At 43.4% G+C, this 26,767-nt stretch overlaps 1 protein-coding gene across 1 annotated transcript in view; it reads left to right on the forward strand.

Annotated features, from left to right (window-relative positions):
• ITGA9 (integrin subunit alpha 9) overlaps nucleotides 1-26,767 on the forward strand; it is a gene marked incomplete at both ends in the record, with an annotated part of 216,486 nt that overhangs the window by 16,303 nt on the left and 173,416 nt on the right. The window contains 10 exons of the mRNA XM_080610922.1: nucleotides 378-501; nucleotides 7,923-7,990; nucleotides 10,242-10,371; nucleotides 12,119-12,204; nucleotides 14,656-14,724; nucleotides 18,239-18,376; nucleotides 20,493-20,598; nucleotides 22,043-22,137; nucleotides 25,076-25,166; nucleotides 26,234-26,279. Of these exons, the coding sequence (XP_080467048.1) occupies nucleotides 378-501; nucleotides 7,923-7,990; nucleotides 10,242-10,371; nucleotides 12,119-12,204; nucleotides 14,656-14,724; nucleotides 18,239-18,376; nucleotides 20,493-20,598; nucleotides 22,043-22,137; nucleotides 25,076-25,166; nucleotides 26,234-26,279 (953 nt within the window). The remainder of the gene's footprint in view (nucleotides 1-377; nucleotides 502-7,922; nucleotides 7,991-10,241; nucleotides 10,372-12,118; nucleotides 12,205-14,655; nucleotides 14,725-18,238; nucleotides 18,377-20,492; nucleotides 20,599-22,042; nucleotides 22,138-25,075; nucleotides 25,167-26,233; nucleotides 26,280-26,767) is intronic.

Genomic DNA, 26,767 nt, shown 5'->3' on the forward strand with positions numbered 1-26,767 from the left:
ATTCTCAGTGTCTTTATTTCTGTTTTCCCCTGTTTTCTGGCTTGGCTGGGTTCTGTTATTGCATCGTGAGTTAGAAAAACTTCACTAGCTGTGAGGATTCATACAGTGAGAGATCTTGAAATACCTGGCATGGGCTCTGTCTTGCTCTGAGATCTGTGGTTTTCCAGTCACACACACATGAAGGCTGAGCTGTCAGGTCAGCAGTGTCATAAGCTGCAGAAGTTAACAGTGAGGAGACGCTTTATCTTGGAAGAGTGGGATGTATGGAGAAGACAACAACGTCAAGGCTGAGAGGTCCCATTCACACGTGCTCTGCCTTGGTCTGAGGGCTCTCCTGTGACTCTGAGTCTATAACCAATGTGATGTGATCTCTGCAGGCATGTGCTCACCGCTGGAAGAACATCTACTACGAGACAGAGTACATCCTGCCTCATGGCTTCTGCAACATCATTCCCCCCAACCTGCAGCCCAATGGGAGAAGGCTGTTTCCCTGCTATGAAGGTAAGGACTGTGGGAAACAGGAATGGGGCTTACCTCTTTCCTCCCTTGCTGTGGTCTCATTTTACAGCTGCTGTGCTTTCCCTTTATTTCCAAAACTCTCCACAATAAGTCATCCACAAATAAATCACCCAAAATCATCCACAAACCACCCTCACTACTGATAATATTCATTTTTTTGTAGCATATGGCTGCCTTGTGGCACAGCCAGGGTAGTGGTGGGTTTTGAGTGAAGTTGGGTCCTGTGACTTACTGTGTGGCTATAAAGTCACACACTTTACTAGAGGAATAATATGTTTCTGAGCTGTTTTCGACACAGCAGCTCTCTTCTTCCTTACATGAATGATCAGGATATACTGAACAAAGTTGGCATCTCATGCTTCGCTATGTCACACAGTAAAAATCCTGCATTACGTTGCAATCAGTAACCAATTTGCCCACCTTATGAGAACACCTTCAGTTTTGTGTTGTGATTTATCAGAGGACTAGAGGGGGAAATTAGGGTTGCTTAACACCTTGCTCCCTTTGGGGAACTTCTGCAGCAGTTTATATTACACTGCTATTGTGTTTCAGGTGCCATAAGGTGTCTTGGTCCTTGTTTGTGTCCTCTGAATGTCTGGGTTTGGGGTGCATGGAGAGGGAGGGCTCCAGCTCTGAGCAGGGGTGGCTGTGCCTGTTGGTTCTACTCCAAATCCCAAGCGTCAGCATTTTAATTTTCCAGCTCTCTGGTGCATGTGAGACTCTTTTGTCGCGTTTCTTTTCCTAAAGACTTCAGAAGACAGCATCTCCTCTGCCAAGAGCAATTAACTAAAGCAGGAGCATGAGTGTGTTGTCAGGAAGAAGACAGGGTATCTCCTAAGATTCCTTGGCTTTCAGAGAAGCATCTGGGGGAAAGCACGGCCTTGGTTTCTCCTGTGTCCTGGGCATTGTCTTTCCCCTCTTCCCTGTAGGAGCCTGAGGAATTGTGGTCATTTGGAGGCCAAGACACAGCAGGGTTTGTTGTGGACGAAACCTCTGGTTGTATTGATTTGTTTATTCACTTTTATTTATTCCCCCTACCCCATCCCCATCCAAAGTTGGCAGCAACCAAGAGCAGGCTTGCTGCTGACATTAGTAAGTGGGAGAGGGATAAGGACGTCCCAGCAAGTTCCTCTGCTGCTGGTGAGTGGTCATGTCCCAGTGCAGAACTGAGTCTGCTCCATACCCCCTTTTTCTCCTGAGGTGGCTCCTCCAGGCTTTACCCTGGGACTTGTTACAACAAACCCGCACAGCTCCTGGAGGTGGCACGCAGCTTCAGGGCTGTGCGTTTCCCAGCCCTGAAATCAGCCATTATTTGTAACATAAGGGATTTTGTATCTCATCTGTGGCAGAATACTTTATGGCCAACACACATGCATGGGGATGCTGCTTGGGGCTCCCTCTGAGCCTGTGCCGCTGCTCTTGCACCACCTTAAAAGCATCTCGCCTGAGGCTGCTGCCGGGAGGTGGTTTCTGGAAGAGATGAACTGCTTGTGTTTTAGAGTGCGTCATGTCTTCAGAGTAAAAGTGCTGCTAATCTGACAGGATATTTGCCAGGAATTGCTAGAAAATAGAAATGTGTGGGCCTAGAACACGCAGAGCAGCCAGTGGAAAGTTGGCAGGGCTGGTGCAGTGCAATGTTGGCTTAATTTCACTCCATGCTACAGTGAAAGTGGGAGGTTTGGGACTGATTTTCTGCCCCCCCATCAGACATGAAATCACAAAGTATCACGAGGGATGGCTGCGTTTGTTTACTCCTGTTTCTTTTAGGTTTCAGTAACACAAGCTCAAAGAGAGAGAAAGCCATGCTGTGTCACGCAGAGGGATTCTTTGTCTGAGGCTTGCTGTGGAATAAGATTGCAGTCATCTTTGTAGCTGTTTTCCTTCACAGCTAAGGTGATAAGCCCTGTGAGAGGCTGGTGTGACTGCTGGTCCACATGGTCCACAGCCAACGCTGGCTGTCCATATACTGGTAAAGGGTGCAGGCCAGCTGAGTGCACATCAGTCTTCATCCATCTCTGTATACGTGTGTGCACCTTGGGATGGGTTATTCATTTGTATAACAGCAGTGTTCTGCCAGCAAGGGAGAGGAGTCTGACTTTGGGGCAGACGTACTTAATCCACACAGTATGTTTTCTCTACACATAAAACAGGCTTAATAATTAAAAGGCGAAGGAGGAAATGGAAATTTCCTGACTGGATGGTAGCGGTGCAACAACATAGTCTCAATCCATCTTATTCTTGTCCGGCTTCCCTGAAAGGGCTGACAGAAGTCTGGAAGCAGCTGAGAGCTAATGAGAACAGCAGCAAGCCTAATACTTTAACACAATCTCTCTGAGTAGGAACTAATCTGGTTTATACGATCTGGATGACCTTTGTGGTATAGCTGGCGTATGGAGCCAGAGTCTTCCAGGCAGTGCTTTCACTTGGTTATTTTTCCTGTAGTTTTAATGGCCTTCCAAAATAAAAGGGAGCTGCCTCTTCATTGCCCTGATGTATTCAGTTTGCAAAGAAGGGTGGCTGTATCTACTGTGAGAAACAGCCCAGCTGACGAGGAGAGCTGGGATGGTTTCCTGCTCCTCTGCGGTAGAAGTTGGTGGTGGAGGTGGGGAAGACTGATGGACCCATTGGTTAGTAAATAAGGGGAGCAGCACATATTCACATGCCTTGCTTCCAAAGGGACAAGCAAGTTTTCCCACAGCGTCCAGACCACATGTGGTTTTCTGGGAGCCATCAAAACATCCCTGCTTTGTGGTGCAAACCCAATACCACAACGCGAGGTCAGAAAGATTACTACTGTTTCTTCCTAGAGTAGTGAAACACTGTAAGGTAGGAAGGAAGAGGCTTCCAGTGCAAATGAGAGTTTACTGTAACTGTCCAATTTTGCTTCCCTCTGTGAAGATGGTAGATGCAGGATTTTATTGCACTCTGGAGCTTATGCTATGTTACGGCATTGAAGTTTGCTTAGAGACTTTGAGAGGTTTGCTCAGAGAAGTTGTTGGGGTGCATTTGCCTCAAGAATCATCACACATCACAGCTTATCCTTTTTGTTTTGTATATTGTTTTATCCAATTACTTCTTCCTCAGCCTCCCTTCTCGTATAACCCGAGATCATCATGGCTACAAACCTCTAACATCTTTTTCCTCTCTTTCTTGCTTTCCGTGTTTATTCATGGCACATCTTCAAAGTCAAGGGGGCAACCACCTCTTCCAGACTCAGCCTCATCTTACTGCTTTGCTATCAGCTGTTGCCGCAGCAGTTAGTTTAGTGGCTTGCGGTCTGTGTAATTGGGAGTGCGCAGCAGTCTGCAGGCAGACAAGGAAGAACAATAAAGGAGTGTTAAAAACAAAGGCTCTGTTCATGACAGCGGTTATTGCCTGGGGCTATGCAAAAACTACAGAATCCACTGCACGCAATATCTAAACCTCATGCAAATGTTGCTAGTCAGGTGTGCAAAAGCTGTGAGCTGGCACAGTAATTGCACAACATCCTGTTGGTTGATGTAGTAGAAGCAATCTTGGTTTTCATGCCTTTTGGGTTCATCTGCTGCTTGGGAGAGGCAGACCAGCTCAAGGAGGAGGCAGAAGTCCAATGCTGGGATGTGACCATCCACAATGGGGGCTGCTCTGGGCTGTGATCATGGATGCAGGGGTGGAAAAGAGCCCTGCTTGGGCAAGGAGCAGAGGGTACATTGCTGCAGGTGGGAGTTAGGTGGGCTGACAAGGAGGGGTGCTTTAGTGCTGAAAGAATTATGTTGGAATCCAGGAGCCCTGTGTCTGTCTGGACTGGGCTGCTGGCACCATGGGGAGGAATGTGTCTGTTTGGTTCCCCCCACCAAAATGTGGTGCTGATGCCTGCTCTGTGCCAACAGAGCTTTAAATGCTCAAATAGCCTCAGTGTCTGGGGTGTTTGGGACTCTGTGCTTCTGTTCTGTCTTGCAAAATGCCACTAAAGCTGTTTTTTCTCTCAGATGTGTTAGGAAAAGAGGTTAATCAGTTTGCGTGATGTTCTCAGACTCCATCATGATGGGATGGGTCTTGATACTTGTGGGGAAGAAGGATGGTCATTGCTTTGCATTGTTGCTGTGTATCATGCTGAACCGCTGTAGAGAACCCATTTCTTCTTCTTCTGCAAGCTCTGTTTATTTTTCATGAGAAATATTGTCACATATTTATTCAAGTCAAAAAGTTTTGATGCCTTTTCTTCAGTTCAGAGAAGCACTGATTATATCCAGACTTTGCATTTACTTGAAATGCTGCAGTCCCATCTATCCACTGCTACAATCAAAGCATAACTGGTTAAGTGAAATGTAGGGCCATTAGTTTGAGCAGATAGTAGTGGCAATATAAGTGACTCAAACCCCACCAAATATCATATAAAGCTATGAACACTGTCAAAGTGTGAGCTGCAGTGAACATGCCAACTCAGTTTATGTTACAATAAGCATTTAAACCACCAAATCTTTCCCATTTCTTATGCATTGCACTTAATAATTTGGTTCATCTAAACAGTAATTGTTTCTTTCATTGGCCTGACAATGAAAACAAAAATATGTATGTTTCTGTTCTTTTCTAATACATATATTGCTGATGAATATTAGCTGTGTTGTGTTCTCTGATGTTGGGGCTTTTGGTTCAGGTTACTTGTCGATCCGAATTGGTCTCCCTATCTTTTTGGGTTTTATAAGAGGTAAAATTTGTACTATAATAAAACATGCAGTGAATTCAATAACTTGTCTGGAGAAATGGTTTCATTTTTGTGCATGTGTTGTTTTATCAGAAGAAAATCCTCTGTTTATCCTAAGAAATGAAGCAATTTTGCATGTTTGAACACACGCACATGAAGTTACAGATCCATCTATCACTGTTCTATGATTGCCTTGTTCCATTGCTGAAGCAACTGCCATTCCTTCTGCTGTCCTATGGCTTTGCATGCCTTTGGTTTTTCTTTGCAGCCAAATGCAGGGGTGAGCTTGAGCGATCTGAATCACTTGCACCCGCAGGCCCATGCGGATGGGGCCTCTCAGGTGGCTGAAGTTATGTGGGGAGATGGTTTGGAGATGTTCAAGCTGGGAAATCATAGAACCATAGAATGGTTTGGGTTGGACGGGAACTTCAAAACTCATCTAGTCCAACCCCGCTGAGCGGTGACATCTTCAACAAGATCAAGTTGCCCAGAACCATATCCAGCCTGGCACCTCTCTGTGCAATCTGTGCCACTGTTTTACCACCCTCATTGTACACAGCTTTTTCCACTCATCCAGCCTGAATCTCCCCTCTCTTAGTTTAAAAGCTGATGTCATGTTTGACACTTTTACGTGTTGCTGAAAGATCCAGGTGTTTAGTTGTGCAAGTTAAATATCCGATGGCAATTTTCCTTTTTGACTATAAAGCAAATTGAGCCATCTGTTTTTTTGAAGGGGATACTTAAAGAAACCAAAAGCCAAATGTAATACAATTTTATAGGGAAATACAACATTTTAAGTCCATCAAATCATCAGCAAGGCACATTTGCAGTGGGTGGTTATGGGCCTGACACAATCGAGGCTTGCTCTCCAAAGAAGTGGGTGTGTAAGAAGTCTTTTCTCCTCATGTCCTTTGGGTGGCTTTTCAGGCTCCCTGATCTTCAACCTGAGCCCCTTTAGTATATCCTGTGAAGTGGAATTCAAGAAGGAAGTCCCTAAAGCCTTGAGCTCTGTCATTGCAAAAGCCTCCTGCCTATTTTAGCAGGTAAGGCAGAAGGATACTTCAAGACCTTCATGGGAATAGTGGCATTTTGCTTTGAATTACACTAAGGTCAAGAGCACGACTGTGAAGAGGCAAGGTCTGTCCATGCTTCAGAACATTGTGTAAAGGAAAATCCTTGGCTTGAAGTGAAAGCGTGTGAATGGGATGGATGTGGAAGCCAGTGCATTTCATCCTATGCAAGGGTGGGAATCCAGCTGTAGCGAAGGCAGTGCCTTCAGGATGCGCATGACATTATTTTGCAGGAAATTCCAGAGGGAGAAACCTCATCTCCTCAGCTCCCTGCATAAAAAACTTTCCTATCAATAAACAAATACTTTTTTCCCAGGCAAGGAGTGCCCGGCTCTGTGAGAGACTGTACATGGAGAGCTGGCAATTCAGAGCCCCAGCTCCTTCTGAGTAGCCGTGATCAAATATAGGCTTCATTTCTCAGTGGAATTGTTGTCGTGCATTCCCACGAGGAATCTCAAGTGTGCTTCTGGCCCTCCTGGTCTGCTGGGACACACATCTGCTTTGGCAGGACCCTGCCTCAGCCAAGGGCGTCAGGCATTTGGGCTGTAATTTGTGGATCAAGTCACTGTTGTGCGTGGTCTCTCCAATTGAACCTCTCCCTGTCCAACTGGTATGACCTCAGCAAATTCCTTAAAATCTGAGCATCTTTGTGATGGTAGGAAGAGCCTATACATAATATATAAAGGGGGAATGGGGTGTGTGTGTTTACGTGTAACACATCTGTGCTAAGGCAGCAGTTTATGATTGATTCCTTTTGATCTTCAATAAAGTGCAACTGAAAAAGAACTTGCTTGGTTCCAAAGAGGTAATTTGCTCATTGATTTCATTAGATTTTTTTTAGCATTTGAAAATGAGTTAATGGAGCTTACTTAACAGAAAATAAATAAAATTCACAATTACCAGGCTATATAGTGGATGGTTTTGGAGCCTGATTTACTGGAATGTACAGGAAGTAGCAATATGCTGAAGCTTGGCACTCATTAGTATGGTAAATACGTGGAAATAATGCTCTGGAAAAGAAAACCTGTGAAGGTTCTGATCTGGCTGGAAGTTTCAAATGTTCCCAAATGGAAAATGTTTGTATTAAAGGCGGGTGGAAAGTGATTCCCCCATCATGTGTTTCTATAAAAAATATCTTTTTCCTCTTCTGCAAAAAGATAAAGTCAAAATTCCTCAGGTTTGAAACATTTGCTACATAAAATACAGAAACAGAAACTATGCTGATTGGGTCCTCCGTGAACTGGGAGCTCTGAGCAGATGGCCATGAAAAGCAGCAGACCCCAGCATCCCTCAGATAAGGCTGTTGTCTGGGTCAGTAGCACGCATGTGCATCACCTTTTATTCCTCCCTTCCCAGCTGCGCTCATCTGGCTGCCACAGGCACCTTTACTGGTGTGATGCTGCAGCTATCATACTGCTCTGATACTGCTTGTTTAGTGTCTCCCAGTTTCAGGCCCCTTGCTTTGCCCTTTTCTGTGGGTGAGGATGCTGCCATGGCGCACACTGGTGGCTGATCCATTGGTAAAACCCAGGAGCCTTGTGTGCTGGTGTCTCTCCAGGCTGTGCACTTAGCGATTCAGACGGCTTGGGTGGAGAATGTGTGCTGTACTGGGGATGACCACAGTTTGTTTTCTTCCCTTCTTCATCCAGAGTACAAGAAGAAGTATGGGGAGGAGCACGGCTCTTGCCAGGCAGGGATTGCGGGCTTCTTCACAGAGGTGAGCAGGGACGAATGCATGGAAGGGATGGGGTTGGTGAGCAGCTCTCCTGCTGCATGACCCAGGAGGGCAGCCCAAAGCATGGCTTGGACAGAGGGCTGAGCGCTGAGCATGGTCCCTTCCAGCCAGCAAACACCCTGCTGCATCATCCAGCCTCATGGGCACCTGCATCTTTCGCCATGCCTGCCCAGTGGTTCATGCATACATACGCCTATTGGTGACTCAAGGTCTGTGGACAAGAGTGAATGAATTGACTCTGAGAAATGTCCTCAGGGAGTATTTTTATTGAGTACATCCCAAAGCTTGCATAGAGATATTTCTGTGCTTAATATTAACTCTTTAAGTGATGATGTAAAACAGTTCTCCTTAAATGGCTTTGTTGGTGTATGTGGGTACATGTATCTATATATATATATGTTTATATATACGTTCATAAGATAAACTTTTTTTTCCCCCACTTCTGCTTCAGTTCTTTATTGCAAAAAGATGGAGAAGAATTAAAATGGTAAAATACATGCTTCAGAGCTGTTCTAGATAGTAGACCATAAACTACTGTCCAGGAAAGAATATCAGCAATGTTTTAGTTATGTCAAGGATGCATTTGTTCCCTTATGTATGTATTGATGTCTTTTTGTAAAGTTTTAAGGTTGATGGGTTTTTTTTGTGTTTTGTTACTGTCATATCAAGTATATACCTACCCCTTCTTATATATGCACAGATCTGCAGAATTCATTGTCCAGGCTGATACAAGCAGAATACACGTGTGCTCTCTGAAATGGCAGAAAGTGATTTCAGAGTAAAGCGGGATGGCAGGCAATGTTGCCACAGTGGCACTGTCTGATAGCTGGATACTGAGACAGCAGCAGCTGTTTCCTGGCTTGTCTGCTCTTTCCAGCCTGTTTCTGTTCCCATGCTTTAAATCCTCCTTTGCTACCCTGGTTCAAAAGATATCTTTGAACTTTCATTGCTTCAACCTGATGGCAGCTCACTGAGCAGGAAATGCAGATAAATGCCTTTTTGGGTCAAACAGGCAAGCCACTACTGTATATTCAGCACTGCTGATGGTAGTTGTTCCTGCTGGCAAATGATCCCTTGACCTCGAGGGCATGGCCCCTCCGAAGGAAAAAAAGCTGTTGCCAAGCACATTCTGCTCTTGGGTTGGGTTTTCAGTCCTGTCTCTATTATTCCTAATAATAGTCTTATTAGGAAAATCCCTTGTTTAACATCTCCCCTTGACTGGAACTGGTCGCCCGAAGCGATCCCAGCCATGGGAGCATTTTCCCACAAGGATGGAGTCCACTCATGGCCTTGCATTGAATGGAGATGTGAGGCAAAGCAGCTGTCCTCACGTCTTCTCCAGGGGTGGAGAACTTACCTAGGCTTAATGCTCCCCAGGCTTAATTTGGTCCCTTGCTGAGGGTAATTAAACCCACATCTAAGAGTACTGTTTTCCTGCAAGGATTCTGGATGCTCTGGGGCAATGTTTTCTCAATCTCTCTTGCATGTAAATGGCCCTTGAGTTTTGCTCCAAAACATTATCCATGAGCATTTCCCTTTGGATACTGGGTCAAGCTTTGCCAGATTTCTAGTCTTTTGAAATCCTGAATCAGGCTGGGTGATCCTAATGGACTATAGCCAGGCTGTCTCTTGAAGAGCAGAGCATATCTAATGACAGAGCAAGGCAAAATGTACCAGCCATCATGTAACACACACCTTGTTCATTGAGTGCATGGAAGGTCTTTAGCTTCATAGTTGTACAATCAAAATCCTTTGTGCTGTATCCTTCATGACTGGTTAGTGTAGCATGTCAGCCAGCATCAGGGCACGGTCTATAGATGAACAGTGGCTCTGGGTGGGCTGGGGCACTTCTGTCCTTGGTGAGGGTCTTTAGGTCTTCTGGAGAACAGTTGGGAAAGGCAGAAGGTGGAGAGAGATTTTTGGGAGGACTGTGTTATCAGGAATGAGTTTGATGGTTGGTAAGGCTGAGGAAGGCCTATTGAAGCGGCAGGATAGCTGAGCAGAAGTGGACTATAAAAGGGGAGACCATGTGTTTCTAGGGTGTGTGCTCTGTGTTTGGAAAGGATACGCACAGAATGGAGATTGTTATAGAGGGTCCTACAATTGGTGTTTTAAGTTAATATCCCATCCCTTCTTCATTACTGTGTAAACCATGATTTTTTGTCCAGTTGTGACCATTAATTATTTATTTCCCTATCCTTTCCCCCACACCTTTCTGTTTTTCCTGTTGTAGGAGCTGGTCATCATGGGTGCACCGGGATCTTATTATTGGACAGGAACTGTCAAAGTACTGAATCTCACTGACAACACGTATTACAAGCTAAATGATGATGCTATGATAGGCAGGCGGTACACATACCTCGGTAAGCAGCTCTCTGGTGATCAGTGTGAGAATGGCTCAGTCAAACAACAGATTTCAGGGCTTTGGTGCTGTAAAGTTGATACTGAAAGCACATTTCAACTGAAAAGCAAGTTGGCTGGCAGTAGGCCTCCTACATTCCTGCCTTTGCCCTGTGATGGACAAATTATTTGTCAATGGTTAGGCTTTATCTGCTTACACCAGACTTTAAAATGGGTACAAAACACAGTTACAGAATGTATGTATGTTGCAGATACAAATTTATTTTAACATAAATAGCACCGCAGAAGTGAGTCATTGGCAACAGAAGATTGTGAAAAGATTGGCTATAGGTTCAAGTACATCTTTAACTCGCTTGGTTTTTCTTGTTCTAAAATCAGCTGATGTCCTAAACCAGTTAATTTAAAGGCTTCCACTTAATCCCAAGTGCCTAAGACTGTTGAGACCTAGAAGGCTTTTCCAACAGTCAGTAGTTTGATATTGTTTGACTAAAGACTCACTCTGACCTCTCATTTTCCCATTAACCTTTAGTCTTTAAAAAATACTACTTGGAAGATACTGTTTGGTGATAGCTAAATGGGAGTGTATATATACATATTTGAGGACATAAATAGGTTTTGCTACTGATAGACCTGATTTATAGTGTTACCATATAGACAAGAGCCTCATAATTTACAGGAGATGAGCAAGGCAAATACAAGACAGCCTTAGAAGGAAAGTGCTCTACCCATCTTTAGTTATTATATATCATCTTAATATATCAAATAAGACTGAATCTTTGATCTCCTTATTTCAAGCACACTCTTTTTTTCTTTGATCTATCCTCCCATTTTTCTTCTTACCTAAACAAAAATCTCTTTACGCCATTAACATCTCTGACCTCTTTGCCCACTGTCCTCCACTCGCCTCCCCTGACCAAAAAGGCATATAATTTTCCAAGCCTTCCTGGGCAGTGATTTTAGCCAAAGGAAGACACTTCTATCTGGTCGATGTGAGACTGTTGCTCTTTAATGTGATACTTTCTCTGCAGTGATGTGGTTTCTTTGCTGTGTTTGTCTGTGCCTATTCCTGTTTTATTGCTTCCCCTTCTGGACTCATAGTTACCCAACTGTTCCCTGTACCTGCATTGTGTGTTCCTCACCCAGCTCCACGCACCCCTTTCTTCTCTAAGCTTTCGGAAGGGTACTGGGGGACATACTGTCACTTCATACAACTCTCTACAATTATCTGAGAGGAGGATGGGGCAGGAGGGGGCTGGTCTCTTCTCCCAAGTAACAAGTGGTAGGACAAGAGGAAACGGCCTCAAGCTGCACCAGGGGAGGTTTAGACCGGGTATTGGGAACAATGTCTTCTCTGAAAGGGTGCTCAGGCATTGGAACAGGGTGCTCAGGCATTGGAACAGGCTGCCCAGGGCAGTGCTGGAGTCACCGTCCCTGGAAGTGTTCACACACCGTGTAGACGAGGCCCTCAGTGCCATGGGTTAATGGTGGCCTTGGCAGTGCTGGGGACTGGTTGGACTTGATGATCTTAAAGGTCTTTTCCAACCTACTTGATTCTATGATTCCCACTGCTGTGAGCTTCTGAGCAGAATATTGGCACGTCCTGAGCAGAATGTTGTTGAATGTTAATAGTGTGCAGCCCAGGAGGAGCAGTGATCCAGATGGCTGACCTGTTTGTCAGGCTCTTCCCTTTCATGGTTATTTACTTATTTATATCTTGTCCCTCCTTTCCCTCCCCATCTCCTCTCTCAGGATATGCAGTGACAGCAGGTCATTTCTCCCAGCCGACTAGCACGGACGTTGTAGGAGGAGCTCCCCAGGATGGAGGCATCGGAAAGGTGCGGCTTTTTCTTAAACACTAATGTGGTCAGATGCAATGGGGAAAAACCAGCAGTTTTGGTGCAGTTCCCACATGTCTCAGAAGCCAGGAGATTTTTGCATACAGGGTAGTTTCGGAGCACCGAGCAGAGAAGAAGTGAGGTGGTTTGATGAAGTCATCAGCCCTCTCTTCCTTTTTTCTTCCACCCAATCCTTACAATAGTTACTCATAACAAGACACAGGTAACATTTCTTTCACACTGCTGTTGTTTAGGATCTGTAACATATAGGTATCACTTAAAACTTGCCTGGAAATGAAAAAAACTTGGAAAAAAGAGGGTTTTTTTCTGCTTTTTTTCTTCATACATTTGACTATTTCAGTATTTACTTCAGGGTAGCATCTCTAATAGCATGAAAAGCCATTCACTGGGAGATTTGTTCTCCCTCTTAAAACTTCATAATACATTGAAGTTTAGTGGATTAGAATCTGGGTTTCTGCCAGCTGTACTTTGAAATCTTGGTGATTGATATTCTCTTGAGAAGGGAAAACCCCCCCCCACGGTTTTCCTGTAGGCAGATATATGTTTGATGTCCCAAAGATGTAAGCAAGTGAATGGCTGGATGGAAATGGCTGATGAGTTAGATGTACCTGGTGCAGCTGCTATCGAGGACCCAGTTGAGGGTGAGCACTGTGACCCTTATACACCTCTGAAACAAAGGTGGGAAGAGGGAGGAAGGAGATATAAAGGATCTGCTTTTGTTCCTTTCTTCAAAATCCAAACTTCTGGGGACCTGCTGTCACCATGTGCTTGAACAGAGATGTCCTGCAGCCGCCTTCCATCTTTGTCCTTCTGGCTCTTTTCTAGAGGAACATGAATTGGTGTGGAATGTCTCCACTACCATGAGGAGTGAGAGGTCTCCACTACCATGAACACTATCCCTTGGTTTAGGCAGGTCATTTTTAGTAGTAACCATGTCCCAGAAGGTAGTAGCACAAGTGGAGAAAACAGAGTGAAAGTAGAGGATGAACTTGATACATTACCTGATCTGGCATGACAAGGATATATGGGATATAGTAGCAGCACAGTTGCTACTGAGTGGACATGTACATGCGAAGGACATAGTTTCCTTATCCCAGGTGCGCTATTATGACTGCTCCAATGCACCTTCCTTCCAACCTGTTTCCTGGTGGAATAGATTTAATTTCTGTACAAGGAAGGAGAAAGAATCAGTTGTAAAAGCTCCTGTTATCCTCCCTTGGCATGGGATGTGGGTAGCAGCAAAGGGGCTGTAAGAGGTGTTGAGTACAGGACATTATGCTGAGCAGTCCTATTGTGCTTTCCTCACTCTCTAATAAGCTAATCCTTTCCACTTCCCTGATAGAAAGTGATTAGCATTGTCACACCCTTTTCACTGAAGGTAAAGCCAAGATTCTCAATGAATGACTCATTTCTCCAAAGTAAGCAAGAACGAGTGTCATTAGTTAAGGCTGGGTTTGGAGTTGTGGCACTGGCAACAGGCTCTTGCTGCACTGCAAAAACCCAGGGAGTCCTTTGTATCTAGAGCAATTGCCTGCAATAAATCTGTGTTGTGTTCTTGGCTGAGAACAGCTTTGAATTCAGTCTTGCCACCTATTAATAACTTGCCACATTATCAACTGTGTCAAGTGCTTGGCTCTGCCACGTGGCCTTGGAAGTAAGGATCCTCTGTCCTGCAGACTGTGAGCACCTGCTAGGAGGGAGGCTGTCAAATGCTGGAGGAGTCTCAAAAGCTAACGGAGCCAGCCTTACTGTCAAAGGGACCCCCTTTCTACAAGCCATACATTTTAGGCCACAAATCTTGGTACAAGTTCTGTTATAGAGCTCATATCAATATTTTTATCCCTGGGAGTTCCTGATTAAACAGTTTCTCCTGTGGAAACAAGTAATGAGTGAACTATGTTTTGAATAGTTTCCTGATTTACAGATTGTTTCAGACACAAACAGTGCAAATGCCTTGGGTGGTCCGATGGGGAATTCTACTCTGACCTTTGCTAAAGCATTGTGAAGTCTGCAGTGCAGTACGTGCAGGCATGTGTCCTTGAGAAAGGAAGGCTGGACAAGGGAAAGGAAACAGGTTTCGTCTTCTCAGCCTTTTACCATTTCCAGGCAGGCTCCAGATGCCAGTTGTTGGGAGTTGGAAAGTACCTTTACTACTTGCTTTTAAATACATAAATGTGCACCAAAAAATGCAGGTGACAAGATATTCAAGCGTTTTTTACAGAAAGAGGCCTGTGATTCGTAACGAAAATGAGGACCTCTATGTTTTGTCTTCTGAAAGAAGACTGAGCATTAAAGTGGTCATGACATTGGATCTTGGCAATAGCAATGGCCATGATCACGATTTAGATATTATTTAGGAAGCAACAATGCTGCACCATTTTGTGAGTCATAGTTAGTATTGGTTAACTTTTTTCTTCTTTCACTTTTCAGGTTTATATTTTCAGAACAGACAGACTATCAGGCTCTCTGGTAAAGATTTTTCAGGCTTCAGGAAAAAAGGTGAGGTTTTATGTATGTGTGTTTTCTTTTAAGAGGTAGAGAAGGGGCAAATAATGACAAATAATGGCAGGGCCAACTCAGCATCATTTTCATTCCACTGCTACAGGAGTTGTCAAGCAAATTCTATTTCTTCTTATCATCCCAGAAGAGCTAAACCTACGTGCAGACCATTTCTCCTGTAGCAGTCATAACTGCAATATCTGCTCAATGCCCACATGGCTGACATGAAATGTCTTGCTGCAAATTGTACTAGTGGTTCTGTTTAGCCTCATGTGGCTGTAGCAGCGCCTTCTGAGATGTGGGATGTGGGGTGCCCAGTGAGCCTACACACAGAGATTTCCTCTTAGATGTTACTGGGAGATGTGGGTAGCCTGGAGCTTAGTGTGATACAAGAGCCCCAGTCTGTTTTCCTGTGTGACGGGGGGGTTATGCTGTTTTATGGAGGAGCAGCTTCATTACCTCAAGAGTTTGCAATTTCCCCCTTCTCACCATGAATCAGTTCTGCCGTTTGCTCTTGCTGAACTGCACTCACCATTAATTTTAGTGAACGCTAGAGAGATCCAGCTCCCCCTCCACATGCAGTGTTGTGTCTGAGGGAGCAACAACTTCTGCTCTTCACTGGGGGCTTGCTGGAGACGTGTTGCAGGGGAAATGAAGTGGATGGTACGTCTACCTGTAGTTAACAACAGATGTCTTATTTGGGAATAACACAGTGCCCCTTACCTGGAGTTGCCTGTATTCTCCTGGCAATACAGAAGAAAAAGGTTACTGGGGGCTTCTTGCTGTGGGAAGACCTGCTACTCTCAGATGGATAGGAAGTGTTTGACTGTATCATCAAATTGGCACTGTTAGTGTGTTTTGTTATTTTTTTCCCAACAAAACACAGTCTCGAAAAACATGCCTGGAATAGAAGAAAACTGCAAGGCTGTGCAGGGGGATGGTGTGACTTGTATTTTAGGGCCTCTCCGAAATTTGTCTTTCTCTGCGTTAGCAGAATTGAAGACATCTTGAAAGGAAAAGACCTCCCAGTTCATCCAGGGCATCTCCTGTGTTTGATTGCTTCCTGTTCACTTCTTTCCCTGTTGACTTTTAAATGTCCCTAAGGATATGCTCCTGGAGAACTATTCCTCAGCCTAATAAAGAGAGCTATCAGGAAGTTTTCAGCTCTCAGCCAAAATCTTTCCTTTTTCATTCAATTGTGTAATATGTAACTTAAATAATTATTTGCATCCTTCAAATACTTGTAGGCTGTCATCTCCTCCTTCCCCCACTAGCATCTATCTTCCACAAATTCTCTACAATCCAAATGAGAGCTTTATTTGAAAAAGAAGGCTGTCCTGAATCACCCTTCCTTTGTTTCGCAATTGAAATATAACCAGACATGCTCAGCAATGAGCCCTGCCTGGAAATAAGCTCTCACAAAATGCTGCGTCCTTCTCAGTGGTGCAAAAGTTCATTGTTCTGACATTCTTGTTCGACAGAAGTTTAAAGCAGGCCAGTTTCTTCCATCTCTTTTTTATTGCTGGAGGCTGAGCTAGGAAATAATTACGGAGAAGAAAAAGGAGAACCCAGTGCCTTGTTATACATGTTAAGTGAACAAACATCAGGTTCTCACAGCACCGTAAACTCACCCATGCTGCAGGCATACCATGTCGCAGTCAAGTAAATAATAGCCTTTCCCTGAAAATGGCCTGAATACGTAGTGGAATGCTTCTCATATCTTTTGCTCCTTACCCATGAGAAATCTGTTGTAAAACCTAAGTGGATTAAAAAAATAAACAAATAAAAAACCCACAAGGGAGCTTAAGCTGCAAAATAACTGGCATCAAATGATGTTTGGGGTCTGACCTTAAACCCACACAAACACAGAAATCTCAATTACAAACTGAAACTCTATCCTTAACTCACCCCACTATATATATTTAGCAGCTTTTAAACCTTATGGACTTCATAGAACAGAGTTGCTGCTGCCCATCTCCTGCATGCCTGGTAGCTCTCATCTAAATTTATCAGGCATAGAAGGCCTGAGATCCACAATGAGGAATGTAAAAGCATACAAGATATGCGATTCAACCTTTTTAACCTAAATAATAATTTCTGTAACCTCAATCTTTCCTACTATGTAAGCAGCTCTCAATTTCAAGTCAGAAGTGGTATCCTTCCCATTTTTCTGTGGAAGTTGCTTTTCATTTTGAGACTATGGTTTGTAGTTGGTCTCAAAGAGTATGCCTTGTGGTACCTTTAGGATAAGTGGATGAAGTAAGGGTGGAATATCATTCTTGCTTTTGGTCTCCTTCTTGTGTTTAAATGTGTTTTGAAATTCATAATCATAGAATCCCAGACTGGTTTGAGCTGGAAGGGACCTTAAAGCTCATCCATTTCCAACCCCCTGCCACAGGCAGGGACACCTTCCACTAGAGCAGGTTGCTCCAAGCCCCGTCCAACCTGGCCTTGAACACTGCCAGGGATGGGGCAGCCACAGCTTCTCTGGGCACCCTGTGCCAGCGCCTCAGCACCCTCACAGGGAACAACTTCTGCCTAAGAGCTCATCTCAATCTCCTCTGTGTCAGGTTAAAGCTGTTCCATCACTGCATGCCCTTGCCAAAACCCCTCTCCAGATTTCTTGTAGACCCCTTTTAGGCATTGGAAGACTGTTAAAAGGTCCCCCTGAGCTATTAAGGTCCCTGAGTTATAAGGTCTCACCCTGTAATGTGGGTGCTGGTTGGGAGAGTCTTAGCATTTAATGTTAACACATATCAAAAATTAAGTTGTGAAATTAATGGATTTGTTAAAGTTAAGCAGTTAAGTTTTATCAAGCAGTAATTATCTGTAGATTGAAAGTGGCACTTAGGTTTTTTGTGTATCAACTAAAAAGCTTTTATTGAAAGTCTTTCTGCATCAGCTTACCTGCCTGTGCATGAGAAGAAAGGCTATGATCAAGTACTATGATCAACCAGCACTGCTATTTGAAGGTGACTGATACAAACAGGTACAAATATAGCAGGGGAAGCCAGACAACAATCAAGAAGTAATTTTAGATGCCCCTTTTCATGAATATCCTTCCCCTAGCCTATTTTTCTTCATTTCTTTAACACACCCCCCAGAAGATCTGTGGTACACAATTTCAAGTCTCTTTAGGAAATCTGGCACTGGGCATGAATAATCACTTGCCAGGCCTTGGTTTGGGAAACTTATTTCACCCCTTACTGGTTTTAAGCGTTTGACAAGTGAAAGCTTATATAAGAAAGCTCTTTAAGTGTCTCACTTAAGCATGTCCCAGGGTATAAAGGTATAAATTTGATTCTTCTGTTAAAACATCCAAGCTGATGCACTGTTACAGTAAAGTGTTTAATTCCTGCCAGAATTATCCCCTAAGCTTTCTCTTTAGGAGTGCTTGTGAGTGATAAAGCAGAAAGTCATCATTTGAAATTAAAACAAGAAAACACGCCTAAATGATTTCCTCCTGTGTGTGGGCAGATACTGAATGCTTTGTTGTGACTCGGCTTGGTTACAGATGGGCTCTTACTTTGGCTCCTCCTTATGTGCAGTTGATCTGAACTCTGACGGGTTGTCAGACCTGCTGGTCGGAGCACCTATGTTTTCTGAGATCAGAGATGAAGGTCAAGTCACAGTCTATATCAACAGAGGAAACGTGAGTATGGACAGGAGAGGGCTTGGTAAAGGGTGAGGGTGTGGGTGCGGGCAAGGTAACACTAGCGTCCTTCCAGCACTCCATGGAGAAGCTTGATGTCTTAAACAGTGGGGCTCTGGATGTCTCTAGCAGAGCATGAAGTCACAGAAAACTCATCTGGTATCCTGATTTCCCAGACACCAGCCTGCATTCATCACAGAGTTGTGAATCTTTTGAGGAGGTCTGGGGAAGTTTCTGGTTTTATGTTGAAACTTGGTGGTATTTGTGGCTTTACATGAATCTGGTGCCAAAACCGAGTAGGAGTCAGCAGCTTTGACTGAGTTCCCTTTGTGTTTTGGGTGGTCACTAAGACCTACAAATTAGAACACAAATGTCTGGGGACTTAGGAGACTTTGTGAAGAGAAACCAGAGGTTGAATTCATGTTAATCTTTACGTTATGCCTCATATAGGGACTTTAGGGGAAGTTCTTATCAGCTGGTAATATTGAATTTCACATAACTGAACAACAGTCTTGGAAAAGCCTAAACTTTCTTGCATCATCAAAACAAGATCATTCTTACGTTGTATTTATAGGAAAACAATGGTTGTTTACACATTATTGAATACTTAATATTCAGATCCCAATCCTGCTCTATCAAACCAGGAGCTGTTATGGACTAAAATGAAATCGGTTTGCCTGACCAATATTACGTAAACTTTAATGTATGAAGTTTGTTTATGCTAAGATTACCATTCATCCCAAGCCCTATAGGCAGCATTTGGGAGACTTCAGTATCACTTCTGGTGATAGCTTTACTTTTTCAGTTCGATCGACAGGCTGTGCCAGCAGTGTTGCTGCTCGACCTCCAGGATAGGGTGTAAAATGCCAAGCAGATAATAGCCATCATTTCCTGCTTGCAGTGAGAGTGTGCAGGATTCATTTTCTATCTTTTAAAAAGCAGTCAAGAAGCTAATAGGAGTTTCTTATACTCCTACAGCACAAATTACTTGCAGGAGCAATAGCTTGCAGGATGGTGGGTTTTATTTTGGGGTTTGGGCATTTCAAACTCTGTTCCATTCTGTAGGCGCCATTGCTTAAGAGGTTGCTGCACCAGATCAGAGAAACTGCTTTATCATACGAGCATGCATAGTGGTGCTAGATTTAATACACTTATATTTACCCTTTCCTGTGAGGACTGCAGAGAAATAAGTAAGTCACACAAACAGGCCTGTCTCCTCTCTGTTGCATTTCAATTTCTTTATGTGGGGTTTTCTTAAAGTCAGCAAGTCCCCACAGCCAAGTGAAAGATTTTATTACATGTTCCAGAGGGCAGTTTACTCTCATTCACAAAGAAAGCAAAACCAAACCAAAACAACCCTGGAGGTGGGTACAGAGTTACATTGCGTAACTGAATTTTGTTTTCTTGTGGCAATGTTCCCTTCCCCTTGAGGTAAGACAGCAAGAAACTAAAGCCAATGAATCTGACCAGAAAGTGGGTGGTCAAGAAATACCAGATCCATATAAGGCTTCTCATGGCACAGGAGTACAAAGCTTGCTTTTGAACTTTCCTCTGTCCCTTTATTTCATTAAATCTCTTCCCTTATTCTTCATTTCAGAAGGGTTTTTGGGGACTTTGCTTTAATCCTTCTGTCCCATACTTAAAAAGTTTTCAAATCCATTTGCTCAAATGTTCTTTGATTAGGGGAAAATTTTCCTTCACTCACTGTGGTTTAGTTTGACTAAGTCTGGACTGAGGATTTTGCTCCTTGGATATAATCTGCCAGTAGAGCAAGCCCTGGGCTGTTAGGTTTTAGACATCTGGAAACCTTCATGAGCTCACCAAGCCCTATGACTGCATTTTGTTACATCACTGAGTTCAGTTAATCTAGCATTTTAGTTACATCACTCACACACTCCTTTTTCTTCCCTCTCTCCCCCCAAACTGAAAAACAGAGGTTAAAAACCCAAATAAATTAGATTCCCTGCACCTGGGTGATCTGTGTGCAATGAGGGCAAGAGTCAGGCTGCAGCTGTTCCCAGGTGCTTCCCACCACTTGGATGGCTCCCATGGGAAGGCTTGCCTCAGCCAGGGCTCTCACCATTTCCCTGACCCTGTTTTATTTCCTGCTTGCTAGGGAATGCTGGAAGAGCAGCTCGTCCTGGATGGTGACAGCGCCTACAACGCGCACTTTGGGGAGAGCATGGCTGCGCTCGGTGACATTGATGATGATGGATTCCCAGGTTGGTGTGCTTTCTTCCTGAAATGCCAGCAGAACTGGTGGCACCACTGGTCTCTTTGCGTGGCTGAGTGATGTGTGTCATCCTTTGATCCTTCAGAGCTCATGATGAGGACAAACGTGCTTGCATAAGATTTGTCTGATAAAGCCTTTTGTAGCTGATTGTCCTTGATTTGGGATTAGTCCAAGTCCATGCAGCGCGCACCCCAATCACATTAACGTTGCTTTGCTTTTCTTGCTGTTGCATTTTCTTCTTTCCTGTGTTGTTTATAAAAGGCCTTAAATACCCACGCCCCGAACAAAACAGAAGCACATCTGACTTCTTTCTCTTTCCCATTTTTTATATCTTCACACCTCTCCAGTTTTGATGACATAATCATGTTTCTTATCATGAAGTGTAATTAAGCAGTAGCTTCTCACTAGTGATAACATGTGCTTTATTAATTATTTCTTTCCTTCACTTTATTCTACCCCTGATCCTTTTGCAGGCTGCTCAGTGTGAGGCCCCATGCAGTGATAGCAATAGGTGACAGCAAAGTGTTGATGTTGGCGCCTTTTCTGCCTTGAATTCTGGCAACACAGATTAAGGACTTCCAAACAAAGGCTGACTTGCTCAGTGTGTGCCTGGATTTATTTCTTCCAGGCCACTCAGGGTGTGGTATCCCATTAAGCCTAACCCAGCCTCATTGCAGGTTGCCCTCACAAATGATGGGCATGCTCTTCCTCTGCACTTGGACATGCATTCGTGTGTTCTTGCTGCTGCTTGTGGATCAATTGTGATGATGGAGAGATTGTGGAGTGAGCTGGATCAGTCTGCGGGTAGGAAGCCGTTGGGAAGGTTTTAATTTTAGCAGCTGTAGAGTCACAAAATCCAACTAGGTGAGGAGAACGGGAGGTGGGATCACTCTTCCTGAAGGAGTTTGCTGTTAAATTGGATCAAATGCAATTTGAACGTGCATCCTCAGCAGCCTTTCTTTTTTTCTTCCTGCTTATCCATTTAATATACCCAGCCTCATTTTGGATTTGGATTTGCCAGCAAACTTAGTGCAGTGTAGTGCTGCAATAAATGTTTTGCCAGTGCTATGTTGGTTCACAAAGCTGATGTTCCCCTGGCTTGGAGATTTTGATATGAAGGGATTCTAAATTAACTTTTTAAGCATGGTTTCTGGTTAATAAACACACATTTTCACACGCACAACATGCATGTGTTTCTAATTAGGCATAACATAGCCACATGCGTGTAAAAATTCATATACAGTTGTGTGTTTTTTAAAGTTTATCTTAACATGAGCTCTTCATTAAATGAAACAAGTTCCTTCTAGCCAGGTCCACATGAGCTGCTGATCATCTTCGTCCATTTTCCTATGGATAGCTGGCTTCTAAAATTGGGAAAAGGTTTGATTAATGGAGTGGATCATGAAATGTTTATAATCTGTACTGTTTTGCAGATGTTGCCATTGGAGCGCCTAAGGAGGATAACTATAGAGGAGCAGTGTACATTTACCATGGGGATGCCAATGGTATTGTGCCTCAGTACTCTATGGTATGTGACACTATTATTTGTAATATCTACTTGAAATGACTTTCCCAGGGCTTGCAGAAATAAACCATATTTAGGGGTCCCTTTATAGGTGCCCTCATCATAGCTCTACATCTTTTACTCAGTCCTAGTTTGAAGATGGCTTCTCCCAAAGTTCGTCCATATCTATGCTGTAGGGTAAAATTGTGTTAGTCAGAAGATATTTTTCACTGTCTTTTGTTACAGTTATCAGCTGTAGCTTCCTTCTTTAAGCAAACAAAATCTTGAGGTTTGAATGTCAGTTTTTAGAGATAGTACTAGTGCAAAAGAGAAATGAAAACCATGGAGAGGCTGAGTGCACAAACTATGGAGAGGCCAGTGGGGAGTTGCACTTCCTTCCTGCAGAAGCAGTCATGATGAGAAGTAAGAGGTATGCTAAGTTTTCTTTGTGCCCTGCAGAAGCCTCTTTACCCATCCTGTTGTCCCTCTCTTAGTGATGTGACAATATATCACAAGGCTGTTTGCGGGTGCCATTTCACTGACCATTATTAAGAAGTAAAATCTCAGCTAGGATATACTATATAGCATCTTGTGCAGAGATGACACAGTACGATTTAGCTACTGCAGCCAAGCAGTACAGAACATAGATTTATGCTCATGCTGCACAACATGTGTCCCCTAGTCTCTGTCTAGCACATTTCTTTCTTTTCAGAGGGCCTGAATCTTCCTTCCTTCTGTGTGTTTGAAGTTCTGGTTGTTTTGTTTTGTTGCTGGGTGGGATCCTTCGCAATAAATCAGTTCAAGCAGAATTAGGAAGTTTAGTGGTTGTATTGGAGACTCTTCTAATAGACCATAGAGGTTTAGTCCTTTTTCCTTTTACCATGTATATGCCATGTGCTGCTTTCTTTGAAAAAGAAGGGAACTTAAATGACTCTTAATGGATACATCTAAAATGCACTAATGTGTGGCATGTGGAGGATTCTGCGTGTTTCTTACAGAGAGCCCGGGGTTGGGAGGTTCTTCTCTGATGCTGAAAAATCTGGAAATTTCCAGCTTTTCTCAAAAGGACCAGATTTTCTGATTTTTTTTTTTTAGGTTTTTTTTTCTCATTCATGGGAAAATGTTACATATTTTAATGAGGACAGATCAGCAGGGTGGGAAGCAAAACATCCTGCTTGTGAGCTCTCCTTCCCCACTGGAACAAGGCCAGCAGGCATGGATGGCTCTGTATGCCTCTCCACTTGGTCAGTGGGATAAAGCCCAGCTCAAGAGAGTGGTCATTGACCCTTGATAACATTCCTATCACTGTCCCATGCCATAAGGCAGCTGAGGGTGCACCGCTTTTTCAGCAAGGTCTGCTGCAGGGCACCACACACTGGTTCATCTCCACCACACTGCTGGTTCATCTCCCACATGCAACCAAAAGAGCTGTGTAACAGCTTCAGCTCTTTACCTGGCTGCCCTGGATTTGAACCCAAAGAAAGACTTTTTATATCTTAATACTATACCCCTGAGCCATCTTAATGCCCTGGATTTCTCTTTTTAAATAACCTGAGAAAGATAGACGACAGCCTGCGGGGTCTACTTTTTCACCATTTGCATTTTGTTAGCTTTTTCCCCTTACTTTTCTTCATTAAGTTGCTCATTCAGTGTTGTTCCCTCACTTCCCTTCAGCAGCTTTAGTGGTGGCTATGAGCAGAAGCAGCTTAATTGGCTTTGTGGCCTGCTGTTTTTCATTCATGGCACTTAAAAGCAGAGCAGAATTATACCTCTTCCTCCTAGGTCATAATAGCCAGCAGATGTCCACTGGGATGCTTGCAGGAGCGATTTACCACCCTAACTGGGAACCCCCGCAAGATGTGATGCAAGTATAGTGCAACGGAGGAAGTTACTTCCAGTTGTCTTAATCTTATCTCCCCATGAGTAGGAAAAGGAGATCTTAAATGGTGAGGCACTGATTTCCCTTTAAACTGGCTGTCAGGACTGCAGGATATCTTCTTCCCCTCAACTTGTCTTTTTTCCATGAATTTCCTGTCTGACCTTTTGTCCAGTATTATGCCCTTTTATGGGAGGGCCAGGAAAAGCTGGTGGCATGTCACAAGCTATGAAGCACCACCAGCAGCCTCAGAATTACTTCATGGGCTAGGTTTCCTCTGTCTATAACTTCTGTAGTCAGATGTTGATTCAAGTTCAGGTCTTGCACTGATGGCCCGCCATAATGAATGGGAGCTGGAAGGCATCTGATTGCCTTCTTAGCAAACAAGATTTTGATATATTAATTTGCTTCAGACAAAGACATTCAGAATTCAAAACCTTTAGAGAAAGCTTTTGTGTTAGTAATTAAAATAAAAAAGAAGCTATGTTCGAAGTTAATTAAGCTTTGTGTCAGAGAGGCAGAAATGAGATAGAGCTTCCAAACTGACACAAAATATTGCATAATAGCTGCTGATGGAAACCAGAATTTCCAAGTGGGATGAAAATTAATCATTTTGACTTTGAGTACTCTGGCAATCTTTGTGAAAAGGAACGGTTGTGCAGGATTTTCTACTTCAATTAATCATTAATTTTGTTAAGATGCCACTTAAAATCTGTACTTACAGAAATTAAGGATATGAGGAAAAAAAAAAAAAAGAACGTTAAATTCAGTCTTCCCCCCGCAAAGAAATTTGTTTGATGTGTTTTTTATTTTGCTTGGGTTGCAATGCAGGTGTGTTTTTAATCCAAGTCAACACTGGCCTCCTCCTAGCCCAGAGCAGAAGGGCTTCCTGCAGTTGACAGCCTTCCTGCTTAGGGCTGCGCGGGTGAAGTGTGCAGATGTGCAGCACTTTCAGCACACAGGAAAGACTTCAGTGACCATGAAAATCAGGCTTGAGGGGTTCTTTAAGGGTTTGGATTTATTTATTTATTTTTAGAGGATTCTTTGTGTTACTGACGAATGCCACTTGTGTGTTTTCTGCTGCAGAAGCTGTCTGGGCAAACAATAAACCCCATGCTGAGGATGTTCGGCCAGTCCATATCAGGGGGAGTGGATATGGATAGCAATGGTTATCCAGGTATGTCTGCTACTGGGGAAATGCAGCAACAGGCTGAGCAGACAGCGAAGCGGGTCGTTTGCAGGTTGCTGGCTCCTGCTGTAGCAGGAGGCTGATGAAGCTGAGCTTTTTCTTCCATTTCCCCTCTGTTATTCGAAGCTCCTGATGAGAATTTGAGCTGATCACTTAATTTATGTGTTTGGGCAGTCATGATGAAGGACTGACATGCTAAAGCAGAAGATTCTTGTTAATCCGAGCTCACTGGTGATTGTCTTGCAAGAACTGTGTTCCCAATTTATCGCTTCTGTGATGTGTTGAATTTTAGATTGGATATAAGGAAGAAGTTCTTTATTGTGAGGGTGGTGAGACACTGGAATGGGTTGCCCAAGGAAGCTGTGAATGCTCCATCCCTGGCGGTGTTCAAGGCCAGGTTGGACAGAGCCTTGAGTGACACAGCTTAGTGTAAGGTGTCCCGGCCCATGGCAGAGTGGTTGGAACTTGATGATCTTAAGGTCCTTTCCAACCCTAACTATTCTATGATTTTATGAAATCTGAACATTAAGAAAAGGCTTTTTGCTAAGAGGATGGTTAGTCACTGGAACAGGCACCCCAGGAAAATGGTCACAGCACGAAGCCTGTCATGAGGCGCCTTTAATCATATGTTTAGTTTAGTTTTAGGCAGACCTGTGAGGATCAGGGAGCTGAACCCAATGATCCTTAATGGATCCCTTCCAACTTGAGATGTTCTATGATTCTATTCTATGATTTCAGTATCTCTCTAAGGCCGTAAGTTTCTTGCAAGCTGCTTGGTCATGATGACATCTTACAACAAAAACAAACAGAAAGAAATCGAGAATAGTAGTAATAATAAAAATCAAGCAATGAAGTAGAAGAGAAGTAATGTCGGAGGCCTAATCCTTCAGTTATAATGCTTGTGACATAATGATGTTTGAAGGGACCAGCTGGCTGATTTGAGTCAGGAAAATGCTTTTGTTTAGATATATATGTTCTGTAATTTAGCAACAGATTTGAGAGAACTGAATTCTATGCCTCCTTTGTAACTGTTCTCAATGTTACAAAAATTTCAGATATGACTGTTGGAGCCTTCTTGTCAGACAATGTGGTACTTCTGAGGTGAGATGAATGTCTTTTTCATCTGCTGTTGTCTTCTTTGTCTGTTTTCTGCTTATATCATACATGGTCTAAGTCCTCAACCACTCCATTTTTCTGCCTGGTTTACTGTGTTCAGAAGAAGGAAGCTGGATTAGTTTTATAGCAGAACCTTAGACATGGATAACGTCAAAGAATTTATACCGCTCAGTGAGAGATGATTATATGTAGGACAACCAGGGCTATGAAGAAAACAAAAGGTTAGAGCTGGAAGAAGATGTGTTGCATCTTAGTGCCTCTCTAGAAAGGTTGCTTTGAATGTGAGAGAAGGCTTTTTTTATTGTTCTTACATTTACATAAAGTAAATAAATTATGATTTAAGGGAACACAGTTAAGCAAAAAGCCAGCTGTGTCAGATGCCAGGATGCAATTTTGCAAGTTATAATGGGAGTCAGAATGAAATAGGAGTCCTCAAGGAAATGAAATACAAAGTCATTTTCAATGCACACAGG

The sequence above is a fragment of the Psittacula echo genome, assembly GCF_963264785.1.
Source record: "Psittacula echo genome assembly, chromosome: 2".
Lineage (NCBI taxonomy): Eukaryota > Metazoa > Chordata > Aves > Psittaciformes > Psittacidae > Psittacula > Psittacula echo.